The sequence below is a fragment of the Alosa alosa genome, chromosome 21 (assembly GCF_017589495.1).
Source record: "Alosa alosa isolate M-15738 ecotype Scorff River chromosome 21, AALO_Geno_1.1, whole genome shotgun sequence".
Lineage (NCBI taxonomy): Eukaryota > Metazoa > Chordata > Actinopteri > Clupeiformes > Clupeidae > Alosa > Alosa alosa.
Genome location: NC_063209.1, coordinates 16,395,580 through 16,419,745, shown reverse-complemented (window position 1 = coordinate 16,419,745; position 24,166 = coordinate 16,395,580). Strand labels below are relative to the sequence as shown.

Sequence of the window (24,166 nt, the reverse complement as noted above, 5' to 3'; positions counted from 1 at the left end):
TGTGTATGTTCGGGGCCACTGTTATGATTCTGAGAGAGTTAAGTGGATATCGCTTGTTATCAAACTTTTAATTTTGATATTTTATGTTATTTTAGTGGTGTTAAGAATTCTCAGTCAGGCATGCCAACCTATACAGACATGTAACTACATGAAACGGTTGCCCTGACTATTGTCGTGAAGTGCACCCATTTGATAACGCAGTATGTTGGCAATGAGAGAGGGCTTTATGTCTTGTATTGAATGTGATTTTTTTCACTACTACGATGTCAAAGAAAAGCAACATGTGTATACCTGCGGGTGCATGTGTGCCCTGCAGGTCTTTAACGCGGCAGGGACAGGCAGGGAAGTGATGCCGTATGATCTGGACATACACAGACACCTGCTCCTAGGGATCTGTCCCGGCTTTTGGAAATAAGTTATTCTTTTGTTAACAAAATAGACCGGTCAGCATGTGATCAAAAATTAACAGGACGGGCTTGGCAAGGATATATTCACGTGACAAGGCGTGGGGAAGCACTAGAGTAGGGCAATATCAAGTGGCACTTAACGAAAGTATAGATTTTTGCCCCGTAGTAACCTTAGCTGTGGTATGATTTCAGCACGTTGGACAGAGGCACTGGAGTAGCTGCGCCTGGCGGACTAACACGGATTGGGACACCCATCGCCTTTTCCGTTTTGCAGTTCTTTTGCCAGCTAGGAAATTGTTCCACTCTTTCTTTTTCATTTTTTTTCTCTCATTTAAACGCTTGCTGTGGGAGCCCTGAGGTCAAAAACAAAAGGGGAGAAAGACCCGGGCGCCTAGAAGCCTCCTTTACTTTGCGCTCGGAGTTTTGTCGCCACTTAGAGCATGTGAAAGTTGAAATCTTAGAGCTGCCGTAGGGTGCGCGTGCTTTGCAAGCTCCACTTGGTGTGCAGCGTTAACTTTGGGAAATGCAAGCGTTGGTCTTGGAGATCTAACCACTGATAGTGGTTGTCAGCTTTTAAAAAGGTAAGAACTGTTTCTGTTTTTTATATATATCCAATGCCCCTAGAAAGGTTGTCAGTGTAGTCTCGCCTCATTTGTCATGCCAGATGTAGTTAGTGCATCTCAAATTGAAGTTTGATTACGATTATGAAAACATGTTGTCACGCTTTCGTGAATTCCCTGGCGTTGGATTCTGCTGGTGTCAGTTATCCATGAAGGCATCGGACTTATAAAATAAAACTGTAAACTTTGGATAATCTATCATTATAAGATATGCAGGTAACCATTATTATCATGATTTTACTGTTTTTTGACATCATGTCGTATGCAAAACGTTTACAAAGTTACCTTTGAAAATCATCCAAGATTGTGAATGACATGTGTATCATTTTTAAAAAATCGTTTGCTCGTTTATGTGGTGGTAGTTGAATACAACTGTAAAATTGTGTGAGAAAAGTTAATTATATACGCTATATGCTTGTGAGTTGGCAATTGAAAATAATGTTTTTAAATGCATGTCTATCTGGGCATTCTCCTGATTTGACGAAGGCTGCTTGCGGAATCCCGGGTCTTTGTACATGGAACTTGTATGCGCAATATCCACGCTTCGCTCCGGTGGCAGAATAATGGTGCATGTCTTAAATAAAATATAAGTATCAGCTCATTTTGGTAGTACACCATGTTTCTATCTATCTATCTATCTATCTATCTATCTATCTATCTATCTATCTGTCTATCTATCTATCTATCTAATCTCTTTCAATTCATCATGCCTATTTTGTAAGTCTGCCTCTACTATTGTTAAATCGTCGGGGTAATGTGTTTGGTAAATTGATTTGTAAGTGGTGCGGGCATCCGTATCGCTGTAATCGCTTCTGTAACAGCTCCCCCAGCCTCCGTAAGAGCAGATATATATGGTTTGTGTCTTTACTACAGACCGTTCGCTCGCTCTCCTCCGTTTCATTCATCCCGAGCCGCACTACGCCGCGAGCATCACCTGCTCCCCCCTTTTCATCCGCGCGCGGCTCAGTCAACACGGCAACAGTAGGAGACCACTTCCACTCGCCACAGATAACATTTCCCTTTAAACAAATTGTGAATTGCATGACCAAAATAGCCGGTAGAGGACAACGGGATGGCAAAGAAACGGTGTAGATAGAGCCTGCGGAACCAGTGTTAGGATAGGCGTGGTTAGATATTGCCAAATGTTATGGCCGGGTTAGATGGAGCTACAGATAAGATTGCTAGATAAACCCAGACTGAATGCTCTGCATTGGGCTCTGTGGAGGGGGAAAGGAGAATACCTTGCAAGATCTGGCAAAAACTAAAGACGTCAGCTTTTTGCTAAGTCTGCGAAGAATCGTTTCTGACTTTTGCGCCGACTAAGTTCTAGAAATTCGTCTCGGTTGCCGAGGAGGAAATGGAGGATGCAGCCTGTGTCCATTTTTTCTTTGTATCCGCTCCTGCTCCAAGAATTTGATTTCAGAGCGAAGCAATTGCATGGCAAACAGCCTCAAGAAAACCCCGAGATATCAACGCCCACAGGCGTTTCAAACTGCTCTGACCCACCAGGCGGAATACATTCAATGCATCAATTATCTGACTGTTTGTTTGTTTTCTTTCTTTACCATCTAATGACTGCACCTATTTCTTCGTGTTCTCTAGACTCACATGCTTAGTGGTCTAGCCTATTGATAACCAGCAATGAGCGTTTGTAAAAGTGTTTTTTGCCAGACAAAAAGACACAAGGTGATGAAACCGATTCTTTGTGCTGCAGCTCACCTCTTGATAAGGGCAAATTTCAACAGTTGTTATAACAATGACAGCAGAAATAACGGCAGAATATTATTATTACTGAAACTAAGTATGGGATTGTTCATGTTTTATTAATATTGCAGTGATTTGATTATAATTGTTGCCATTACTGAAATAGTTTATACTGTGACGCACCAAACGAAAAGTCCTTTATTTGAATGAAATCGTTATCCGGGCGCTGTTGTGCAGCGATTCATAACCGATTAGATCTGCGACAAATTAAAATGTATTCAGTGGCGCTTACTGGCGTGCCTAAACAGTCCCTGGTATTGTTCAGTTAGCCGTATGGACTATTCTATTTACAATTTCTAAATATTTTGGGCTTTTTGTCTTCTTGGAAAAGCATAGTTTTTTTCCAGGGACAGGGCGAGACGTGGGTTTATGGTGTGGGTGTGGGCGCGAGGGGGAGGGGAGCGGAGGCGGGAGGGGGGGGGTGTGGGGGTGGCACGACACACTTTGTATGTATGAAGGGTTTTTTATAGAACTTTCTGCAATGTACGTCATCGGATCAGTCCATAAATGGGGTTGTGTTGTCTTACCGAGAATCTCCCTCTTCGGCCCCCCTCTCCGCACTCTGAGCGCTGCAGAGCTGGGGTGGGCGTCAATAACAAATCTGAAGATGGTAGGTTTCATTAGAAAATGACACGAAACATTATCATGGTATCCTGTTTTTATAGTTTAAAGGCTAATTTGGTTCCTGAGAAGTGATGAGCGAACGATGGTGGTGGGAAATGCTTTGTCGGTTAAAAAAATGCTTCGTTCACCAAGACAACTTAATTAACTTTTAAGAGATATACCGAGTTATTAACCGGAAGAATTTCCTAATTCAGTTGCGTGCGTTGTGAATTAAGTCATATTAAACCAAATCCCCGTGGGAAATTACGAACCCGTAAAGTGGCTTAGGCTATAATGCAATAAGAGTCAAAGATTCTGTAGGATTATGAGACATATAATAAGGCAGCAGTGATAGCAAAATAATAATACAAATAATAACAATATTATTAAAATGATTATAATACTAATACAAATAATAATAAAAATAATGACACCAATAATATTATTACCTACAGGTAGGCGATACAAAACGAAAGTATAATGTCCATTTTAATATATCATACCTGATCACTTCAATATCCCGATTTAATGTAGGCCTATGTAAATGCTTTAAAATTGTATTTTAAAAAATAAAAAAAAACCTCTTCATAAATATATGATGGCGAGAGGTTGGTCACGCGGCAAACAGACAGCCTGCTTAAGGTTTCATCGCACGTGTAAAACGGCACACGGAACAATTGGACCCTTGTCTAAGACACCGCTCCGGATTTGACCGGGTGACTGTGGTGTTCACGCCGGTAGCCTACTGTAAAGGAGCGGTCAGGTGTGGGGAGAAGGGACGGGATGGCAGAGGTGGCGGACGATGTCCAACAAATGACACTCTTCTCGGCTGATGGACATTGCAAGTTCTGTGTGTGCGTGCGTGCGTGCGTGAGGAGCTGAGTGAGTGGGCGCGCTCTCGCGCGCCAGCCAGCGGGTTCCCGCACAGGGGGGCAACAGCGGTGCGGCTGTGTGGATTTATCACCGCGCTGTAGTGTTGACTTTTTTTGTTGTTGCGCAGCTATGAATATGCAAATGCATTGTGTTAATGTTTCCCTGCATATTTATAAGTGTGACTGCTCGTTTGTTGTTATAATGTAATGGGCTTTGTAATTATGTATGGATTTCAGTGTGTGACTGTGCATGTCTGTGTGTAAATTTGTGTGAGAATCTGATTGTGAGCATCTTCTGAATTCCTCCCTGACCTCCAGTATTTGGGCTGGGTCACGCTGAGGTGTGTGTGTGTGTGTGTGTGTGTGTGTGTGTTACTGGGGGTGGTGGGGGGTTCGCTCCGCTTGTTTTTCCACCCACCTGTGTGTTTTGCGCAGCGATATAAAGCCAAGCGGCTCTCTCGCAGAGCCTGCGTGTCCACCTGCCCTCCCTATCAATCGGAGGAGCTCACAGCTCGAGCGAGCAAGCACTAAGATTTAGTTTTGGTGCTTGGCAACAGACGCGCCACCAAGAGCCACCCTCAAACTAAACTGGATTTGCATTCAACTTCCTGGTATGTAAGGGATCATGGCTGAACCTATCTATCTATCTATCTATCTATCTATCTATCTATCTATCTATCTATCTAGTTCTTGTATGGTTGCTGGTCCATGTTCTTTAGGATGTGTGGAGCACCCTGGATGTGTGTGTGTTTGTGTGTGGCTGTGTGTGGAGGTTCGGATGCACTTGTTCCCATGTTCATAATATTCTCTCAAACTGGAGTTGACAAACTTACCATTGTTTCTATTCAGCAGCTCATGCAGCTAGTCTAATGGCGATGTTTGGTCCGTTACTAGGGAAACCATCAGCTGTTTTGCTCTTCGTCTTGCACAGTTGTGATGTTGGAGAATGATGGCTCTGTGATTTTCTGCGACTATCGCACCAACAATCCTGAACTACGGCCGATATGCAAAAAACATGTAAAGCTGTCTCTAGATGCGAGCTCTTCTATTCCCAGCCGAGGCCATGTCATGATCAACCATGCTTTGATTGTGTAACAAGTCGCATCAAGATCTTCGCAGAACTTTTATGAGTGCAGTGAAACATCTTGCTTTGCTCATGCCAGAAGCCGCCTCAGGGCCACATAATTACATTGCATTAGATTTTTGTGTGTATGTGTGTGTGTGTGTGTGTGTGTGTGTGCTTGTGTGTGTGTGTGTGTGTGTGTGTGTGTGTGTGTGTGTGTGTGTGTGTGTGTATGCACATCAGCTTTATAGACAGAGACGACAGAGGACGTAGATAGAACCACAGTGCCATAGGATAGATAGAAGATGCCGAAGATCGTGTTGGAGCAGCTTACAAAGGCAACACAAGGCGGACAAGACAAGACCAGCCTACAAATAATGCATACGTGCCCACTCCACGTAAGGCTCACGGGAACCTGCCCTGAGCCCTTGAGGGGCTGGATTACCTGTGCTAGCGAGGAGCACAAAGACCTTATGCAGGGCTAGGAGCGAAGGTCCAGGGGATACATTACCCCAACAGGAGGTACACACCACTAAGGATAGATTACCGCTGGCTGTGCTCTATACGTTGGTGGTGGTGGTGGTGGTGGGTTGTACTGTATGGTGTATGTGTATGTGTGCATGTTGTTCATATGTGAGCAGAGTGTGTGTGTATTTGTCTGTATGTGTGTGTGTGTGTTTGCGTGCATGTGTGCGGGTATGTATGTAGGTGTGTGTGTGTGTTTGTGTGGGTGGGTGTGTGTGTGTGTGTGTGTGTGTGTGTGTGTGTGTGTGTGTGTGTGTGTGTGTGTGTGTGTGTGTGATGTCAGCCTTTGACGCAATCAGGTAAACCTGTTGCAGTTGCTCTCACTCTTGTCTGACTCAAAATGGAAGAGGTCTGCAATCCATACCGATTTGCCAGAGTGTCGAGGCTTTAGTCATAGTCATCACTCTCTCTCTCCCATGCTTCTTTCTCTCTCTCTCTCTCTCTCTCTCTCTCTACATTCTGTTTTTCTTCCTTTCTTCTATTCTTTTTTTATTTATTTTTCAATCTTTGTTCTTTTACTTTTCTCTCATTCTACCATTCTAATCTCTTCCCCTCTCCTCTCTTCTTCTTTCTACCTCTTTCTCTCTCTCTCCTCCTTTCTCTCTCTCCCTCGCTCCCTCTCTCTCTCTCTCCCTCCCTCTCTCCCTTCTCTCTCTGTGAATGAGGCAGAAGGATTCAGTGAGGAGTCAGGAGCTGGCATGATCGCATCATTGGCAGGAGTTCTCTGGACTCCTCTGAGTCACATATATCAAAACACACAACAACTGGAAACGTGCCGACTCACACTGGGCTTATCCCCACACACACACACACACACACACACACACACACACACACACACACACACACACACACACACACAATCAATGAATGGGAGTTACTGTCATACATACAGGCTAAATGTGACTGACAATTAAGGATCTTTAGTGGGGGCAATTGTTCTACAGCCCAGCATCAGACTGACTGACCGATACTTTTCTGTCTGATCCTGTTTTGTGTGATTACCAGTGGGGTGGGACTAGTGCAGGCACACACTGAGGCCCATAGCAAAGTGCTGTTATCATGGCCAGACACAAAGGATGATGGGAACTCAGAGACGCTGCAAAAACTCACTATGACTGAGTAGAGTTTTCTGGATTCCATCCGATTTCCCCATGTGCTTCCCTCATGCCGAGCAGGGGGCTTCGCCCGTGGGGTGGCACCAAAGGCAGGGGTGGCACCCATCCCATCACTCCCCAGGGAGGGGAGAGAGAGGCCTGGGCACGCGGGCTGGGCTGGTCTGGTCCTGCGGTACGTGTCTTTGAGAAAGCCGAGGTGACGTCATTAGCGACCCGACCTATTGGATAGAGAAACGGCCATCGCTTCTGACGCCGCTCTGACTCTCTCAACATTCAACATTCCGGAACACTCTGGAACTCTGGGAACTGTATTCTGAGAAAAAAAAGTGACATAATGGTAGAGCAACCAAAAAAATTTTTTCCAAGGAACAACATGGTGGCACTGAAGGATACCAGATTCATTCCAATGCTTTAATGAAGACAGAGATTCTCAAAATTACTTATAATAGCATAATACACTGATAAGACTGTAGCAACTGTATAAGATATATATATATATAAGAAGTCATGACAGAAATCCCATGTTAGAGGGAAAATTAACAATCAACAGGTGCAGATTCCATTTGAAGTTCAGATGCACATTTAACCTCTTTTTAAAAAAAAAAAAACATTTTGCATATTTTTCGTTACACAACCTATAAGAGATAAACACTTTATTTATCTACACTGTTTAATCAATGTGTTTTTGTGTATGAAAGTGAAGTATCCTACTTATGTATCATCATACATATTACATTTGACTCACTCTCTCTCACACACACACACACACACATACATAATACATACACCTTACATACACCTACACACTCTAAGATATTCATGGTTGGGTATATGGGTATGGTAAAGTTGAGATTTGCTATGAGCGGAGTCTGTGTGCAAATTACAGCCCAAAGGAGATCAAATCCGGGGCCTTCCGGTGCTTTCTCTCAGTCTGCCTTTAACAGCATGAATTATTGACTTATTGTATACTTTTTTTAATCTGCACTGTACTGTCTGGGGTCTGTGTACACCCTGACAAACCCTTGTTTGCTTACCTTTTCCTTTTTTTGATCCCCTAATGAGATGCTGAGTGATTTATTTATGAATTACCTGCGTGAAGCGACCTCAGCGTGCTGTGTGTGTGTGTGTGTGTGTGTGTGTGTGTGTGTGTGTGTGTGTGTGGGGAGAGAGAGAGAGAGAGAGAGAGAGAGAGAGAGAGAGAAAAAAGAGAGGTGCATTTTTTTTTTCTTGGCGTCATGTCGCTCAGCAATTGCTGATGCAACTGTTTGTCATCCAGAGTTTGGCCTAACCTCCTGTGATCCACTGGGATGGGCTATATTCATCTTGGCTAGTCCCTGGGAGTTTAACGTGTGTGTGTGTGTGTGTGTGTGTGTGTGTGAGTGAGTGAGTGAGAGAGAGAGTTGAATAGCTTGTGTGTGTGTGTGTGTGTGTGTGTGTGTGTGTGTGTGTGTGTGTGTGTGTGTGTGTACGTACGTGTACACACACGCATGCTTATGACAGAGCAGGTGTGTATCTCCTCTGTCCTGCTGTGCCGCGCCTTGCGGGGCCCCCCTCCACCTCATTAGCCAGGTTGAGAGTGATCATCCTCATCCCGCGGTTTCCTCCACGCATCTGGCCTTGGCCTGCGTCCAGCTCCTATGGCATCGCAAGGGTAATGAGCATTTTCTCACCCCTCCCATCCCCACAACGCACTAGGCTAAATCAGCCTCTTTGGTGCCAGAAACTTCAAGTATGGCACCACAGCCTGCTGCCCTTGCGCCTGTGAGTGTGTAATCGTCTTCAGGAAATGGAGAGCAGTGGGGAACTACTCCCCATGTGAGTTCTCTGCGTGATCTTTAAAAATCGCAAGAGCTGGATTGGACTGCAGAAACCCACTGGGCCAGCTAATGCGAAACAGAGTGACACTCAATGTCTTTCTTTCTCTCTCTCTCTCTCTCTCTATACATCTCTCTCTCGCTCTTCGCTCTCTCTCTCTATACATCTCTCTCTCTCTCTCTCTATACATCTCTCTCTCTCTCTCTCTCTCTCTATACATCTCTCTCTCTCTCGCTCTTCACTCTCTCTCTCTCTCTCTCTCTATACATCTCTCTCTCTCTCGCTCTTCGCTCTCTCTCTCTCTCTTGTTGCTGACCAGAGTTGGTGACCAGAGATTCCGTTAACATTGTTCAAGTGGACACCTCGGCTACATTGATCTACATCGTCCACCTGTTGACTCATGTGGGAAACACATTCTCCACCAGGCTCTCCCTCTCTCTGTCTTACACACACACACACACACACACACACACACACACACACACACAAACACACCCTTTCCTATAGATAGAGAGGGTGGTGCAGAACAACCAACATCTGGTGCATTATATCAGAGTTGCTGTGTGTGTGTGTGTGTGTGTGTGTGTGTGTGTGTGTGTGTGTGTGTGTGTGTGTCTGAGGGAGGGGGGATCTGTCAGAGTGCTGACAAAGGGCTAAGATATGGCAGCTTGTGGAGATCTGTTACTGCCTAGACTGTTGATGTGGCGAGAAGGACGCCAGGTGGGAGAGGAGGGAGACGCTTACCTTTGAAGCGCACCTTTTCTACGCTCACAATGATGAAATATCCAATTCATATGGTGATCTACTATCTGTCAGCTAAAGGGGACTAGGGAACTCTAGACAGCTCCATTCAGCAATGACAAAAAGACTGATACTGGCCCTACTTATAGCCACAAGAAAACGCTCATATGCCTTGATCCATACATACAGGTGAGAATATGTTTACTTAACACCACTGTCAGGTATATGTTATTTTCCTTTTATGTATTTGTAATCAATAGTCTGTCACAGATGGATTTAGAATAACCTGCTTGAAACGAGTATTATCTATCATAAGCATACACGTTGTTGCTTTTGACAGGTAAATTCCAATGGTTCAAAAAGCAGCTGTGTAGATTACAGAATTGGACAAAAGCTGCCCTACGTTAAAACAAAGTGTAAAAACTACACGTCGAAAGGAATGTAAATGCATGGCTCCGATTCGATGAAAATGATAACTGACTTTAGAATTGAGTTCAGTTTGTTTATGGAACCTTATTGTCCGTCCTGTGGCCAACCGACTCAACTGTCCAAAGTAATACTCCTATAAAGCCTCTATACTGAATGGGCAGTAGCCTACAACCGCAAATGGGATGAGTGTGTTGTTTGTAGTTTCTGTGTCTTTATAGTATTTGCTACCATGAAGAATTCACCAGACATGCAGTTGAGAACATAGGTGACCAAAGCTGCAAAGTGATACGGTACTGGTAAACTTGATAGCATGGATTATTCTGCACCGACAGATCTCCCAAGCCCGGTCCGCCAAACCGGAATACCCAAGAAGAGAATTTTTGCAGCAAATGCAAAAATAGCCTTCCGTTTGGACATCATCACCTGGTACGACTGCATCCAGGATGAGTAAAACGCTGTATTTCTTTAGCATTCTATAAGCATTACGCGCGGTGATGTTGAATGGTTGACGAAGGGAGGGGGTGGGTACGCGGAGACTTTCCGATGTTACTTCAGACTCATGCACTCGGTTGGTGAGCATCAGCCGGTAGTGGAGTCACATGTTGCAACGTCACGCCGGAGTTAGTTAGCCTACTGTAGTTGCGCGCTATGAAGTCGTCATTTCAAGCTCAAGAGGTCTCCGGTCGCGCAACGTCTTGTGTGCTAGCATGCACCCCTTCCGCCTAAACCCATCTGCAAAGGATACGCTCAGTCATGGGAGTCCGTTACCTCAACCATGCAATTTCCACCATCAATAATTTAATCTATTTGCTCCAAAGCTGAAGACACAACGTGAAGCAGCCGGAGAAAACGGAAGGGAAATACAACGAAATAACCATAACAATTACGCAGCGCGTTCTCCAAAACATCCCAGATGACTCGATCCTGTTGATTGGTCTCTTTTACGACTGGACAGTAAGAGGTAGGCTGTGTTGACTGTTTTTCTCTGACTTTCGTAGTGTTTTTTTTTTCAAATCTTGGGAAAGCAGACGGCGGAGTTCAACTAGAAGTAATCAAGTGGTGGCCCCGGGAAAGGCACCGACTCGGGCGCAGTTTGAAAGAGCGGAGTGAAACCTTATCTTCGCGTTCATTAATAAGAAACGCCGTTATTATGTTGATTGAATTTCTAATGTGCAACAGGAAAGGGGTCAGTGGAGGCAGAGTGTTCGATGCTTCTGTCCTTTTTACTTATATCCAAATGAGCTCTTAGCGTCAAAGGCATCTTGTATTAGATAATATACTGAATATCACTGAAATTCATATCATGCGACTTTTCTAACAATAATTTACAGAGGGATGTTGCCTTAACTATCAGTTCGTGTATCCCAAATCACATAGGTATCGGTATTTCTAGCCTGCAACCTTAACCCATCTTTGCGTTAATAAAATATGCGGTGTCAGAACTGTAAAGGCATTAGTGGAATTTCGTGGAGATATGTGATGAATGTCCTAATTCTTTTTGCTCGTACTAGGAACTATAATCAGTCGTTAAAGTGATTGTTTCTCACACACTGGAAGCAAAATGCTTAGGTTAAACAATTTTAGTTTGGTGTGCTCATTAAGACCTCATTGGAAACTTGAGACCTTACGCATAGGTTTACCTACTGGTGTTGAGTCTAGGTCTCCTATAAACGGGACAAGATGACAGCGCAAAGATAAATAGGATACAAACTCCCATTCTGAGTGGTGATGTAAACTCGTGATAAACTCAATATGCGTCGTCAGACGTGTATATTGTATGATGAATAAGGAATATGCAATGGATGCGTGGCTAAATATAGACTTGTTCGTATGTTTCCGTTCCGTATCACCCCAACTATCTAGACCGCCGTAACGATCTAGAAAAGTTCCCCTAGACGGAATCTGAGAAGACACTTCGGATTCCAGAGCAGGGCAGAAAGTGAACCAAATCTTGGGTGATGGTTTTGAAGTTAAACAAAAAGACTTGCCTAATGTGTAGTCTAATTTAGAATTGAAGATAAACACATTCAATTGATCATGCACATCATAGTGAACTTATAATAAAATGTACACTCTTTAGCAGTAGATAATCTATTATGTCTGTCTGTATATCCGATTCTCACTGGCTATCTGTCTGAACGTATGTCGATGGTTGTCAGTTTGCCTTGCCCCACCAGCAGCTTGTGTTCTTCTATGTGCATGTGTGCGCGCCTGCGAGCGCGCGCGTGTGTGTGTGTGGTTGACATACTACAGCTTGTTTGGCCCTTTAGCTGGGTTTGAGTGTCTTTGCGATTTACACAGTCAAATGCGCCATCTACTGCATGGTCCTGGCAAAGTCCGTCTGCGTGTTTTTCGATTGGCTTGTTCTTCAAAGTGGAGCCGAAGATGTTTCATGGTCCTCTACTCAATGTTTCCGGTTTGATATGAAGGACATAGTTGATCTCACATTATTAACATCTACATTGATTTTGATATCTCAATTTATTTTATCTTTTTTATGGCGGGCGTGTAATATTCCATTGAACATTGCTAGGGCGCGATGGAAACCCACCGGAGAGGAGGGGAAACGATGCGGAAAACAGCACTCAACAGAGGAAAAAACACATACTGGAAGATGTGTCCCGGTCTTGTGAATGCCTGTCCTTTCTCCTATTACGCTAAGACCGGTGCGCTATGAATAAATAATAACAAACGCGAATGTTTAATTTGCGAAGTTGCCCCCCTCCACAGGCTTGCATCCCGATTAGACCGAGGGCGCTTTCAGTTATGCTTACTGATGCTTGATGCTTTGGTGTTGCTTTGCCACGGTCTTTTCCCCCGTGCGAACTGTTTGAAATGTACCTCTTGGCAATCAGATGGTCTGTCATTAAACAGCGAGAATTATGACAGTGGAGCCGTTCGCCTGTGTGCCAGAGAGTACTGCGCAGGTGTTTTTGGGATGGGACGGTGAGAATGAGTGACTCAGTCCGAAGGCATGCGAACACAGACTTGCAAGGAATAAATTGGAACTAATAGGGCCACCGGGACGCACTTTGCTCGAGATTGTCCCATCAGTACACTATGCAAGCAGCTGTACCAGATTGATTGTCGAGATACTGTCTGTCACCATGGAAAGGTCCAAAATACACCTTGCAACACTTAGTGTGACGTCGCAGTCAGGAGGTACTCTTAACTCTCCAAAATTGTTGCCATGCCTCGAAAGGCTTCTTCAATGTAGTCTACCTCACACTGGTCGGTGTGGTTGCCCCGGGAGACCTGTGTATGCCATGTGTGTGGAGGTCTGAAGTTGCCAAGTGTGACCATGGAAAAAGTAAATGTTGTAATTGATAAGCTTGTATGTAGTTCAGAACTGCATACATAAATACTACCTGAGCTTGGAAGGAATGGAAAATGGCACTGTGCCTCAGATATAAGTTTTGCTGCATTTATGTCAAAGGGAGCAGGCGACTTTACACTTGAATTTGGTATATTTATTGTATAGTTGGGAATGGACACTGAGAGATGGTTGGTAACTATTCTCTACTGGTATTCCTGTAGACATAGAGAACTTGAAGATAAACATGGTTCTATCTCAGGACTCTTTTGTCAGGTATGAGTGGAGTTTGTGTTAATAGCTGAGAGACATGAGCAAACAGAGACACACGAGACGAGCCATGCAAAGGTGAGCCAGCCGCCCGCCCTGCCTTACCTGCCTGGCGGAACACAAATGAACAGGTGCACACTGCTGCTTTTCACATATCAAAGACCATAGAGCCATGCCAAACAACAGATCAATCAAACGAGCCAAACTTTTGGCAAAGCACTCTGTGTACTTAGATTAATTATCCAACAGCACTAATATTTTAGGGATAATCTTTCCTCCCCTGTACACTGTGTTTTTTTTCTGTGTTGCTGACAGTGATACAACAGACACCTTCAGGGCAATGTTGCAGTGTGTGTGGTTAGCAGGAAAAGGCAAGAAGGGGTTGCAAACAGAAACTGCTTTATGAAGTGAAATGCACCCTTTTTCAGGCTTAGTTGAGTTATCTGCGGTGCAAATGACAAGCAGGATCTTGTGTGTGTCTTTGATGTACCAGAAGTGTTGAAAACTGGGATTGCTGCACTCTAAGGCTTTTTGTGTGTGTGTGTGTGTGTGTGCGTGTGTGTGTGTGTGTGTGTGTGTTAGTAAGTGTGTGCAGTTTGATGTGAGAGAAAAGAAAGAGGGGTCTCAGCACTGAGCCTTGGGGGACATCAGCATGGATAGGATTTGTTCCCAGACAGTTTGACACTTAAAACCGCCTTTCGAATCAGACTGTGAGCTCTTTGCCAGGCATAAACCAAAGGACTATTTGGCAAGGGTGTCTCAAGCTAGATGGAATGTTGTAATCAGTATTGATCATAGCCTTCCCTGAGTTCAAGAAAGACACATTCTTTTCAGATAGATAGATTTTCAATAATTGACCCTTGAGAGTTGACGTTGCATTGTCCCAACTTGTGACACATTAAACATATTTATTTTGCAGAGGTAGAAATCAAGAAACCGGCACGTTCAGGAAAAAAAATCATCTCTGTGGAGATGTGGTGTATGAAGCAGGCTGGGTTATTCTGATGGAGCCCCAGAGTGACAGTGGGACTTGCGTGGGCTAGATTGCGTTTTAAACGGCGGGTGAGTGAGAGCATGAGCCATATTGATTGTCTTGATGGGAACAGGAAACAGGCTAGAACGAGTTAGAACTAAAAAAAAAAAATTTAAAAAAAAAACTGGTTTGTTGCCCCCTGCTGAGAGTAGGAGACTCATTCAGGAGGAGAGATGGTGCGATTGGCGCAAGATGAGTAGACCTGCCCCCGAACATACACACTCTCTCTCTCTCTCTCTCTCTCTCTCTCTCTCTCTCTCTCCTCTTCACTCTTCTCTTCTCTCCATCCCTCCCTCTCCACCTCCCCCTGCCATTCAGCCCCCCAAGGGAGACGGCCAGAGACGTCATCAGGGTTGTTATGCTGCGAAATGACGCGGCTTTCAGGCCGCCCCTCCCCTCCCCTCCCACCCTTTCTCCTCTCCCTCCCTCTCCCTCATCTCTCATCTCTCCCCATGCAAGAAAACACATTTTATTTCATCACGACAGTACAGTATGAAATAAGAGATGGTTTATCAGCAGCACCTTGTATTTAAACACAGACAAACCGTCCTGACGCAGCTATGTGGTTTGCAGTCAAATATAGGGGATTTAAAATAGTTTTGGATTAAAGATATATTGTGTTTACTATCTTTCCTGTCCTAAGACCTTTTCTCCTTGCGTGCTTTCCTTTTGTGTTGTTGTCAATGAGGTGCTCCCTCTTCCTCTTCCTCTTCCTTTGGAGCTCCCCTTATCATCACCAGATATGATAACTCTCCAGCCTGCTCCGTCCTAAACACCATGCATGCACCCTGCTTCAGCATCCGTGTCATTGGGACATTGAGAGACAAAGCATTCTCAACTCATTGGAAGACAAAGCTTTTTTGCTGCTGATGAGGGGAGCCTTATAGCACAGATGACCACTGGTGTGGGCAGACCTGTTTTCTCAGACCCCAAACTGTCCGACGTCACTCTTTAATAATAAAAAAAAGCAGTGCGCAGAAGTGCTGGCAACTCTTAAAACCCAGACTTGGTGAAAAGAGATACGACAGATGTTTGCTAATTGGGTTGTCTGTGAAACTGGGACAGCCACTGGGCTACATTTGTGCTCACAGAGCAGCCAGTTTGAGGACATTTTGGAGACCTGAGTGTTTTAAAAAGGTGGTGGTGGGGGGGGTGAAGGCGTCCCAATTACACCTCACAGCTCAGGGAAGCCGCTCTCTCACGCTCCCTCCATCTTTGGATGCTCCACTCCACTCCCCAGAACCCAAGTTATTCAGAGACTTTGTTGAGCAGGGTATTTTTGTAAACGATTAGTGCAGGCAGTTGCTGATGTGGTAAAAACCCGATCTCCTTTTTCCACTGCCTAATGCACCGGGCACAGACAAGCAGGCAGGCGCACGTGAGGGAGGGAGGGAGGGTGAATGGACGGAGGGACGGGCAGTTTTCATGCTTGTATGACCCGCGTTTGCACGAGGCTCCTCCATCTCATTAGGATTGATTGAGGCATCAGAGCTGTGAGCCAGTTGGTCTGAGTGTGTGTGTGTGTGTGTGTGTGCGTGTGTGTATGTGTGTGTGTATGTGTGTGTGTGTGTGTGTGTGTGTGTGTGTGTGTGTGTGTGTGTGTGTGAGTGTGTGTGAAAGAGATAAAGACAGAGTGAGAAGGAACATGTGTGTTTTTTGAAGGTTGTTTTTACAGAGGGTAAAGAAAAAATGCCCCTGCTGCGTATTCCAAAACATGTGTGAAACATATAGTACACACACACACACACACACACACACACAAACACAAACACAAACACACACACGCTTTGTGAAGAGCAACGCGTTACAGATCCCAGGGACGCGGCACTCATTAAGCACAAGGATGTGAGATTCTGAATCGAGAGTGTGGGACTCCCAGGCTGCCTATTTATAGCCCCCGTATCTCCATGGCGCTGGCTGTGGGGCTGGCAAATCACAGGCGCGGCCCCAGACACCAATTAAGAATGAAACAAATGCCTTTTAGGCGAGGCGTGGCCCCTGTGCCTGGCACTCGAGCCCACCGCGCCAGCCTCCTCCACCGCCGCTGCCCAGGGACCCAGCGCACCTCGGCGCCCGATGGGTTCCGCTCCGCTCCGCTCCGCTCCGCTCCGCTCCACTCCGCGCAGCCACGCGCGTTGCCGCGCCGCGCCACTCCTCTCTCCGGCCACCAGCAGCAGGCAGAGGGGAGAGCCAGGGGACGCCTCGCTGCACACGGGGGCTATTTTTAACACACACACACACACACACACACACACACACACACACACACACACACACACACACGCATTCACACTCCCGTTTCCCTGGAAGAGGAAAGGGGCAGAGCTGGTTGTTAGATTTTCTTTCTGAGTGGCGGTGTGTGTGTGTACGTTCCTCGTCTTCTCTTGTTGTTGTTGTATGTGTGTGTGTTTGTTGTGACACATTCCCTACGGAATGCGCTGGGTGTTGTTGTTTGACGTTGTGGGTTGTTGACTACGGCACATGGTGTGGCACAGCACAGCTCGGTACGGTACGGTGCGGCGGGAAGAACTCTGGGATGCCCACGGCCGCGCTCGATTGCCGTGACTCTTAGGGGGGGCTTCGCCGAGGTAAGGACGTGTTTCTCCTGGAGACAGAGCAGCGATTCCCTCTCTCTCTGTGTATGTGTGTGTGTGTGTGTGTGTGTGTGTGTGTGTGTTTTGTTTAATAGGGCAGCCCAGTCATTTTCATCGGACGTAGGCTGCCAAATTCACGTCTGCGTCAGTTCGTTGCCAAAAGGGCTTAGAATGCAACAGAATGGAACCGCATCTCTTTTTGCTCCTTTCTTTCTCTCCTTCCTTTTCTCTCACCCTTCTGTCCATCTATCAGTCTTCCCATTCCTTCTCTCTCTTTCTCTTTCTCTCTCTTTGCATCAGTCTTTTTTGCACCCTGTATTTAGCAGGACATGGCACTGGAATATTTCCATGTAGTAAGTAGTTCATCGGCATGTCCCCATCCTGCCTCTGGACCCTGTGGCTGTAGCTGAGGCTGTGGTGTCCTACCCGCTGTACCCTGGGGTGAGACAGAGGATGAGGGAACCTGAATGATGAGCACGCATCACACTGTTTGCCATTCATAAAATGATCGCAAACTGTGAGCTTGTATAGCAGTATTCATAACCAAGGGCTCCATGCACTAAAATGATCGCTTGAGAGTGTGAAAATATCACTGATGATCACTGTAATTTTGTCAGATTATATTGCTTGTTAATTACAAGTGCATTGTACAAATGCATAGTGGCGTGATTTTAAGAAGTCTTCTTTCCTTAAGTGTTTCTTCTCATGTCTCTGAACCCATTTCTTAAATGCCGGGCTCAGTTAATGTGCCATGGATGCAGCTGGCATATGTGAAAAAATACAACAAGTACAGATTTATTGCAGGTGACATTTCCACCATAAACGGTCAATTTATCTGTCTCCACTTATGCCCCGTATATTTTCTCTGTAATCTCCCGTCAAGGAGTAATTGAAAGACAAGACATCCGTCTCTCTCCGGTTCAACATCTAAGATAACAAATGTCATCATCCTCCAAATCACTGTGTGTTTTCAGTGATGTCATATCCTGTGCTTGATTGCCCGTCCTGGTGACACAAGCCAGATCATACAGTCTTCTGGGCGGGGGGGGGGGGGGGCTCAGAAACATTGTGTTCTCTCCTTTCAAGTCCGTTCTGCTCCTTTGGTTCTTCTCTCCTCTCTTCTCCTCTCCTCTCCACATCCTCCTCTCCTCTCTTTCTTCCTCCTCTCTCTTCTCCTCTCAAGCCACATACAGATAAGTGTGTTTCATAGCAGTACTCTCATTGTTTTTGTCTGACTTCTACTAACCAGTAAACAAGGTGCTCCCGTTGTGTGTGATGTCTTATGTACGCGTAGTGCAATGTTAGTCATTAGAGCAGAACCGCCTCTCTGTGCATTGAGATGGATGCTGGTAATATTGGGCTGAAGTACGCAGAGACGTATATATTACGTGGCGTGAGCTGTAGGTAACCTGAATGGCGTCCATCACTAAATTGGCTCTGATTTGGCCCTGATTTGACGCTCATTTGGACCTGACTTGGCCCTCATCTGGACCTGATGGGGGCTGGGTGCCGAGTGTGGGTACAGCAGGCACAAGGACTGCACGACTGACTGGGTGGCGGTTGGGAGGGTGGCATGGCTGCGTTGCTACGGGTGACACAGGGGGTGGGTGGTTTCAGCCGGAGCTGGAACCCAGGGGGCTGGTAGGGGGCTTGGTGGAGCGCTTTAATGATACTCTACAGTTCCTGCGTATAGCAGCAGCATCTCACACCATGTTGATGAGTTGAGCTATTAATGCACTCCCCAAAGGCTGTCACACGGATATCTGAAAAAAAGTAACACAAATAACAGAGAGGTGGGGATCACACACACACACACACACACATGTACTGGCAATACACTGAGGACAACTGCGAGAGGTGTGCAGTTGCAGGTGACACTGGGTGAAATATGCTCTCAGTTGAGTCTTGCATCAGTGTGTGTGTGTGTGTGTTAGGAGTGTCAGTGTGTGTGTGTCAGGAGGACAGTCCAAGTGTGTGTTGGGGAGGGACGGGCAGGTCCATTAATCAGGGCTTAATGTAAAACTCTCAGACATTACTCCTCCGCCGACAACAGGAAATGCGTCTCCTTTCTGTTTTTTTCCTTTCTGTGCATCGTATAAAGGAGATAGAGGGAAGCGAAATGGATAATTACTGGCTAAGGACGTCCAGTGAAGTCCAGTGAAGTCTTTCAAACATTCAAACCTAAAACCATAAAAAAGTGCAACCCCATGCTATAGAAAACCTGTATTTATAAGAATGACTTGCATATAATAACTGATATAACAAAAATGATTGAATTGATTAAAAGTGATTATAAAAATTAAGTTTTATTTTTGATAACAATTACAAAATTAACATGTTTTTCTCTCTCTCTCTCTCTCATCTTTTCATCTCTCCTCATTTCTTTCTTCTATCATCCCTCTCTCTCTCTCTCTCTCTGTCTCTCTCTTCCAGTTCCAACAGGTTAGAAGAGTGATGACCATCCTGTTCCTTACTATGGTTATTTCATACTTCAGTTGCTTAAGAGCCGCGCCCCTGAGAGAAGGCCCAGGTGTGCGGGGGCACCGAGTGGAGGGCTACCTGGGCGTCGCGGCGACCGCCGGCCGAGGAGGCCACGGGACTCCACAGAGTGGGGGCGGACTGCCCTCACTCTCAGACACTTTCGAGCAGGTGATCGAGGAGCTGCTGGAGGGGGGGAAAGGCGGCAGCGATCCGCAGGGGGGCAGCGAGGGGTCCCAGGGAGGGGGGGGTCCCGGCTCCGCGGGCTCGGCGGCGGCGGCAGTGGCAGCGGTGGCGGCGGAGGCCAAAGACGTCGACCTGTACGCCTCGCGCGTCATGCTAAGCAACCAAGTGCCTTTGGAGCCGCCGCTGCTCTTCCTGCTGGAGGAATACAAAAACTACCTGGACGCCGCGAACATGTCTATGCGCGTCCGGAGGCACTCGGACCCCGCCCGGCGCGGAGAGCTGAGCGTCTGTGACAGTATTAGCCAGTGGGTGACCGCCGTGGACAAAAAGACGGCCATAGACATGTCTGGACAGACCGTCACCGTCATGGAGAAGGTCCCCGTGCCCAATGGTCAACTGAAGCAATATTTTTACGAGACCAAATGCAATCCGCAAGGATACACAAAGGACGGCTGTCGGGGAATAGACAAGCGGCACTATAACTCACAATGCCGGACAACCCAGTCATACGTGCGTGCACTCACCATGGATAGCAAAAGGAAGATCGGTTGGCGGTTTATACGGATAGACACGTCCTGTGTTTGCACACTGACCATTAAGAGAGGAAGATAGTGTATACAATGTATAGATTTTATTGAGAGTTCTAAAAAAGAGAGAAAAATATCTATTTGTATATATACATAACAGGGTAAATTATTCCGTCAGATGAAAATTTTATGGACTGCATGTAAAAAAGATGAAGTTTATACAGTAAAGTGATACTACAGTCTATTTATTGAACATATTCATGACCTTGTAAACAATTAAAAAAAGATCTGATCAGTCATTCGCGCCCAGTTTAAATTACTATATCACATTCCTCGAGACATTGTGTTCTTTTTTATGTTGCCAAGAATTCGGTCCAGTCAGAAGATACAGGAGGGGGAAGACTCCCATATTTAAAAAAAAAAAACGAGAAAAAACTTGCATGCTGCTTCTATTGTGAATTGAGAAACTGTCCACTTTGGGAAACAAGGAAATGATTACTGACCAAAACATTCCGTTTACATTTTCAGCAGTTCAAGGGTTGTCCTCCTCTAAGTACACTACTTTATCTGTTTACTATTCAAATCTTCTCAAGGTAATGTTGAAATTACATACTATGTCAAGGTGCTGTTGTCAAAGCTTTGCTGTTTTATTTTTTTATCCCCACAAGATGAAAGGAAAAAAAAGATATAAAAAAAGATATAAAATTTATTCATTGACATATGTTCTGGATTAATATAATTCATTTTGTATGTTGTGAAGTTGTTTGCAATATTAAATTGAAATATTTGAAGAAATAAAAATGACTATAGGCAACTGAAAAACAAAACCAATGTTGATACAGTTTGAGCACTCCCACCACTGTGTGAGCACAGCACAGCTTCGAAAGAAAAGAACCCTAAAAGAAAGAACCCAGGTTTTGCTCAGGTCTGAAACCAGCTCTTCCGACTCATGGATGACAGCACTTTATGACGCGTCACGCAACTCACAAACACTCAGCAGCATTTCTTTTTACAAACGTGCTGCATGAACAGCTCTCCTTACATTTAAAAACAAAATGATTGACAGTTTTAAAGAAGAATGATCCTATACCCCAATTTCTGAGAGGAGTCACTTGTAAAGGTAGGTGGTGATTGAAGGAATGTCTTCAGTAATGTGATGTCTCTGATGTAGTTCTGGAGCTGAGCACATATAGTTAACAACAACTACAAGACTCCTTCATATGCAAACAAAGCTGATAAGGCAGCTGGAAGAACTGGTGTGCCATACATGAATGGGTGAATGGTTGCTCCCAGTGAGTACTCTTACTCTGATAGCACTTTATATATAGTATACTTCACTGGGTACCCATGTCTCCCATATGAAAAGGGTAGAACGCCTACCTGAATGATGCAGGGGATGCTGAAAGCCAGTACAGGGAATTAGCCATGTGGTTGTGCTAGGGTCCATTTCGGAAGCCCAGACTGAACAAGGTTTTAGGCAAGAAGAGAAGGGGTACCAGCCTTATACCCTCAGATGAGGGTATAAGGGATAGGGATAAACACAGCAGGCGGTCGAGACTGAGGAAGTGCTCGAGTCTCCCTAATGGACATAGAGTTATGTTATAGGTAAGTCCTTCAACACAGGAACATGACTGCATATCACATAAACAAGACCAAGGGGAATTGAAACAAAATTAATCAACTCTCTCAGATGGGGTACTGTGGTCCTGATGGCTCAGGCAGATAGAATACAGCTAAGACATTAAGCCCTTCCTTGGGTGTCCAAAACACATTTTCATGTGCATCATGAAAAACACGTTGCACTCAAAACTTCATGAACCCCAGTGTTCAGTAAGACAACATAGGCCTAACACATAACAATACAAAACAAGGCACATTGGCATGAGTTACTTTTATCTCAAAAGACAAAAAAATAAACATTTGTTTATATTTCTTGACCTTTAAAGACCTTTTTCAGAATAAAAACTTAAAAAAATAAAAGCAATTTTCCGCAAATCCTTCTCATTTTGCCAACAAGTGCTTCCTGTCAGTAAATACATAAGTGCATAGTGAAAACAAGACCTCAGGTGATGAATTAGCCCTAATCTTTCCCAGACCTTCACATTCAAAATAGTTTAACTCATAATAACTGAAATAACTCCAGACTCAACAGCGCTAGAACGCTGAGACATGCCTGTCCAAACAAACAACATGCCTGCACTGGTTGAGCACTCATAACCTGTTTGAATTTCATAAATAATCCTGCAGTTGAGACCATCAATCTTTATCATATGAGCTAAATAATATACCAGGTTACCACAAATCTGGCTGTGAAATGCAGAATGTGCTAAGATCGGGTCTGTTTAAAAGTAATCTTTCTGTTGAAATGCTCATTAATCTGACCAATAATTCAGACCCTGACCCATACTTGCCCTGCAGATTATACTGCTGACCAATCACTTTCATTGGTGAGTTAACATCAATAACATAGCAGTGAAATCATTCCCATATGTTCTGTGTTTATTTTAAAAATGCTGGCCATAAATGACAGGCTTCCCTTTCCTGTAGTTAAATAATTCCCCTTCCGGAGCAAACTGTTTTTTGAAATTGTAAACAACACTGTCTTATTGATATACAGCAGGGGTCACTGACCTTACCTCGCGAGCTACTTTGACAAAAATAACATGGCCGAGAGCTACTAATGCTTTATACAGTATTAGTAGTATGCATGCAACCACAGAGCTCATTTCCACCCAGAACAGCTGGATAAGCTTTGTATTTGTTTCCTTTCACCTCCTTTACTTTCTCAGACTGTGAATTTGTTTGGAAACTTCAACAGGTTTACGAAGTTCATGTGTTATCATTTTTATGAATATTTCCTTGAACCCTCTGGGGGACTACCCAGAAACAGGTGGGGAGCCACTGGTAGTTCGCAAGCAGTTGGAGACCCCTGGCCCACAGTATATTATAAATTTACACTCAAAAATGTTTACCATGATGGTTACCTCTGATACAACAGGCACCTGTTTGGATACAGCAAACTGAATTAAAAAGCAGTATTAGGTAATAGGCCTACTATACTACATTAACATCACTTCCTCGTCCTTTACCATGTTACTACTGTAATGATATAATTAATGGGTCATTTATAAATGCTGGGTGTAAAGTGCAATTTGTCAGTTAAGTTGATGTAGGTGAACTGATGAGTCTTTAAACAAGTCTTTAAACATTTCTTGAAAGTCCCCAAAGTACCAGAACACAGCAACAGAATGCAGAATACGGAATGCAGAATACTGGCACAGAATGCAGAATACTAGGTAACTTATTCCTCCAATGAGGAACCACCGAGGAAAAGAGTCTTGATTGTGACCTCTTGTTAATGGATGGTCGACACAGCAGACACTCATCAGAGGACTGCAGTGGGCGAGACGGGACGTAGAGCTAGTCCATGGAATTCAAATAGCAGAGTGCAGACCCAGTAAGTATCCTATAGGCCAGAGTGAGAGATTTGAATTTAATTCTGGCTGCTATAGGAAGCCAATGAAGAGGAGTTAGTGTCTCCTTTGGCTGATTAAAGACCAGACATGCTGCTGCATTTTGAATCATTTATAATGGTCTCACGACAGAAGCGGGTAGGCCAGCTAACAATGAATTATAATAGTCCAATTAAAGAACCATGGCCTGCACAATAAGTTGTGTGGCCTATTGGGTCATAAGAATCTAGGATAAACCAACATGACTTTGTGACTGAGGCTACATGTTCAGAAGTCATCAATGGTGATACCCATTACGTGCCGATTTAGTTAGAACACAACCATAAAACCTCAAT

At 44.8% G+C, this 24,166-nt stretch overlaps 1 protein-coding gene across 9 annotated transcripts in view; it reads left to right on the top strand.

Annotated features, from left to right (window-relative positions):
• The window catches only part of bdnf (brain-derived neurotrophic factor), a 21,790-nt gene extending 1,133 nt beyond the window's left edge, over positions 1–20,657 (top strand). For 2 of the 9 annotated variants that reach the window (XM_048230878.1, XM_048230874.1), the window contains exon 2: positions 19,601–20,657. In XM_048230878.1, coding sequence (XP_048086835.1) covers positions 19,622–20,443 — 822 coding nt within the window. In that variant the 5' untranslated portion in view covers positions 19,601–19,621 and the 3' untranslated portion in view covers positions 20,444–20,657. Of the gene's footprint in view, positions 1–797; positions 989–1,101; positions 1,244–1,945; positions 2,714–3,340; positions 3,402–4,384; positions 4,878–10,420; positions 10,919–16,671; positions 17,162–19,600 lie in introns of those variants that run through there. The other 7 variants (XM_048230877.1, XM_048230872.1, XM_048230871.1 and 4 more) reach the window with 7 other exon arrangements.
• The last annotated feature ends 3,509 nt before the right edge of the window (positions 20,658–24,166 follow it).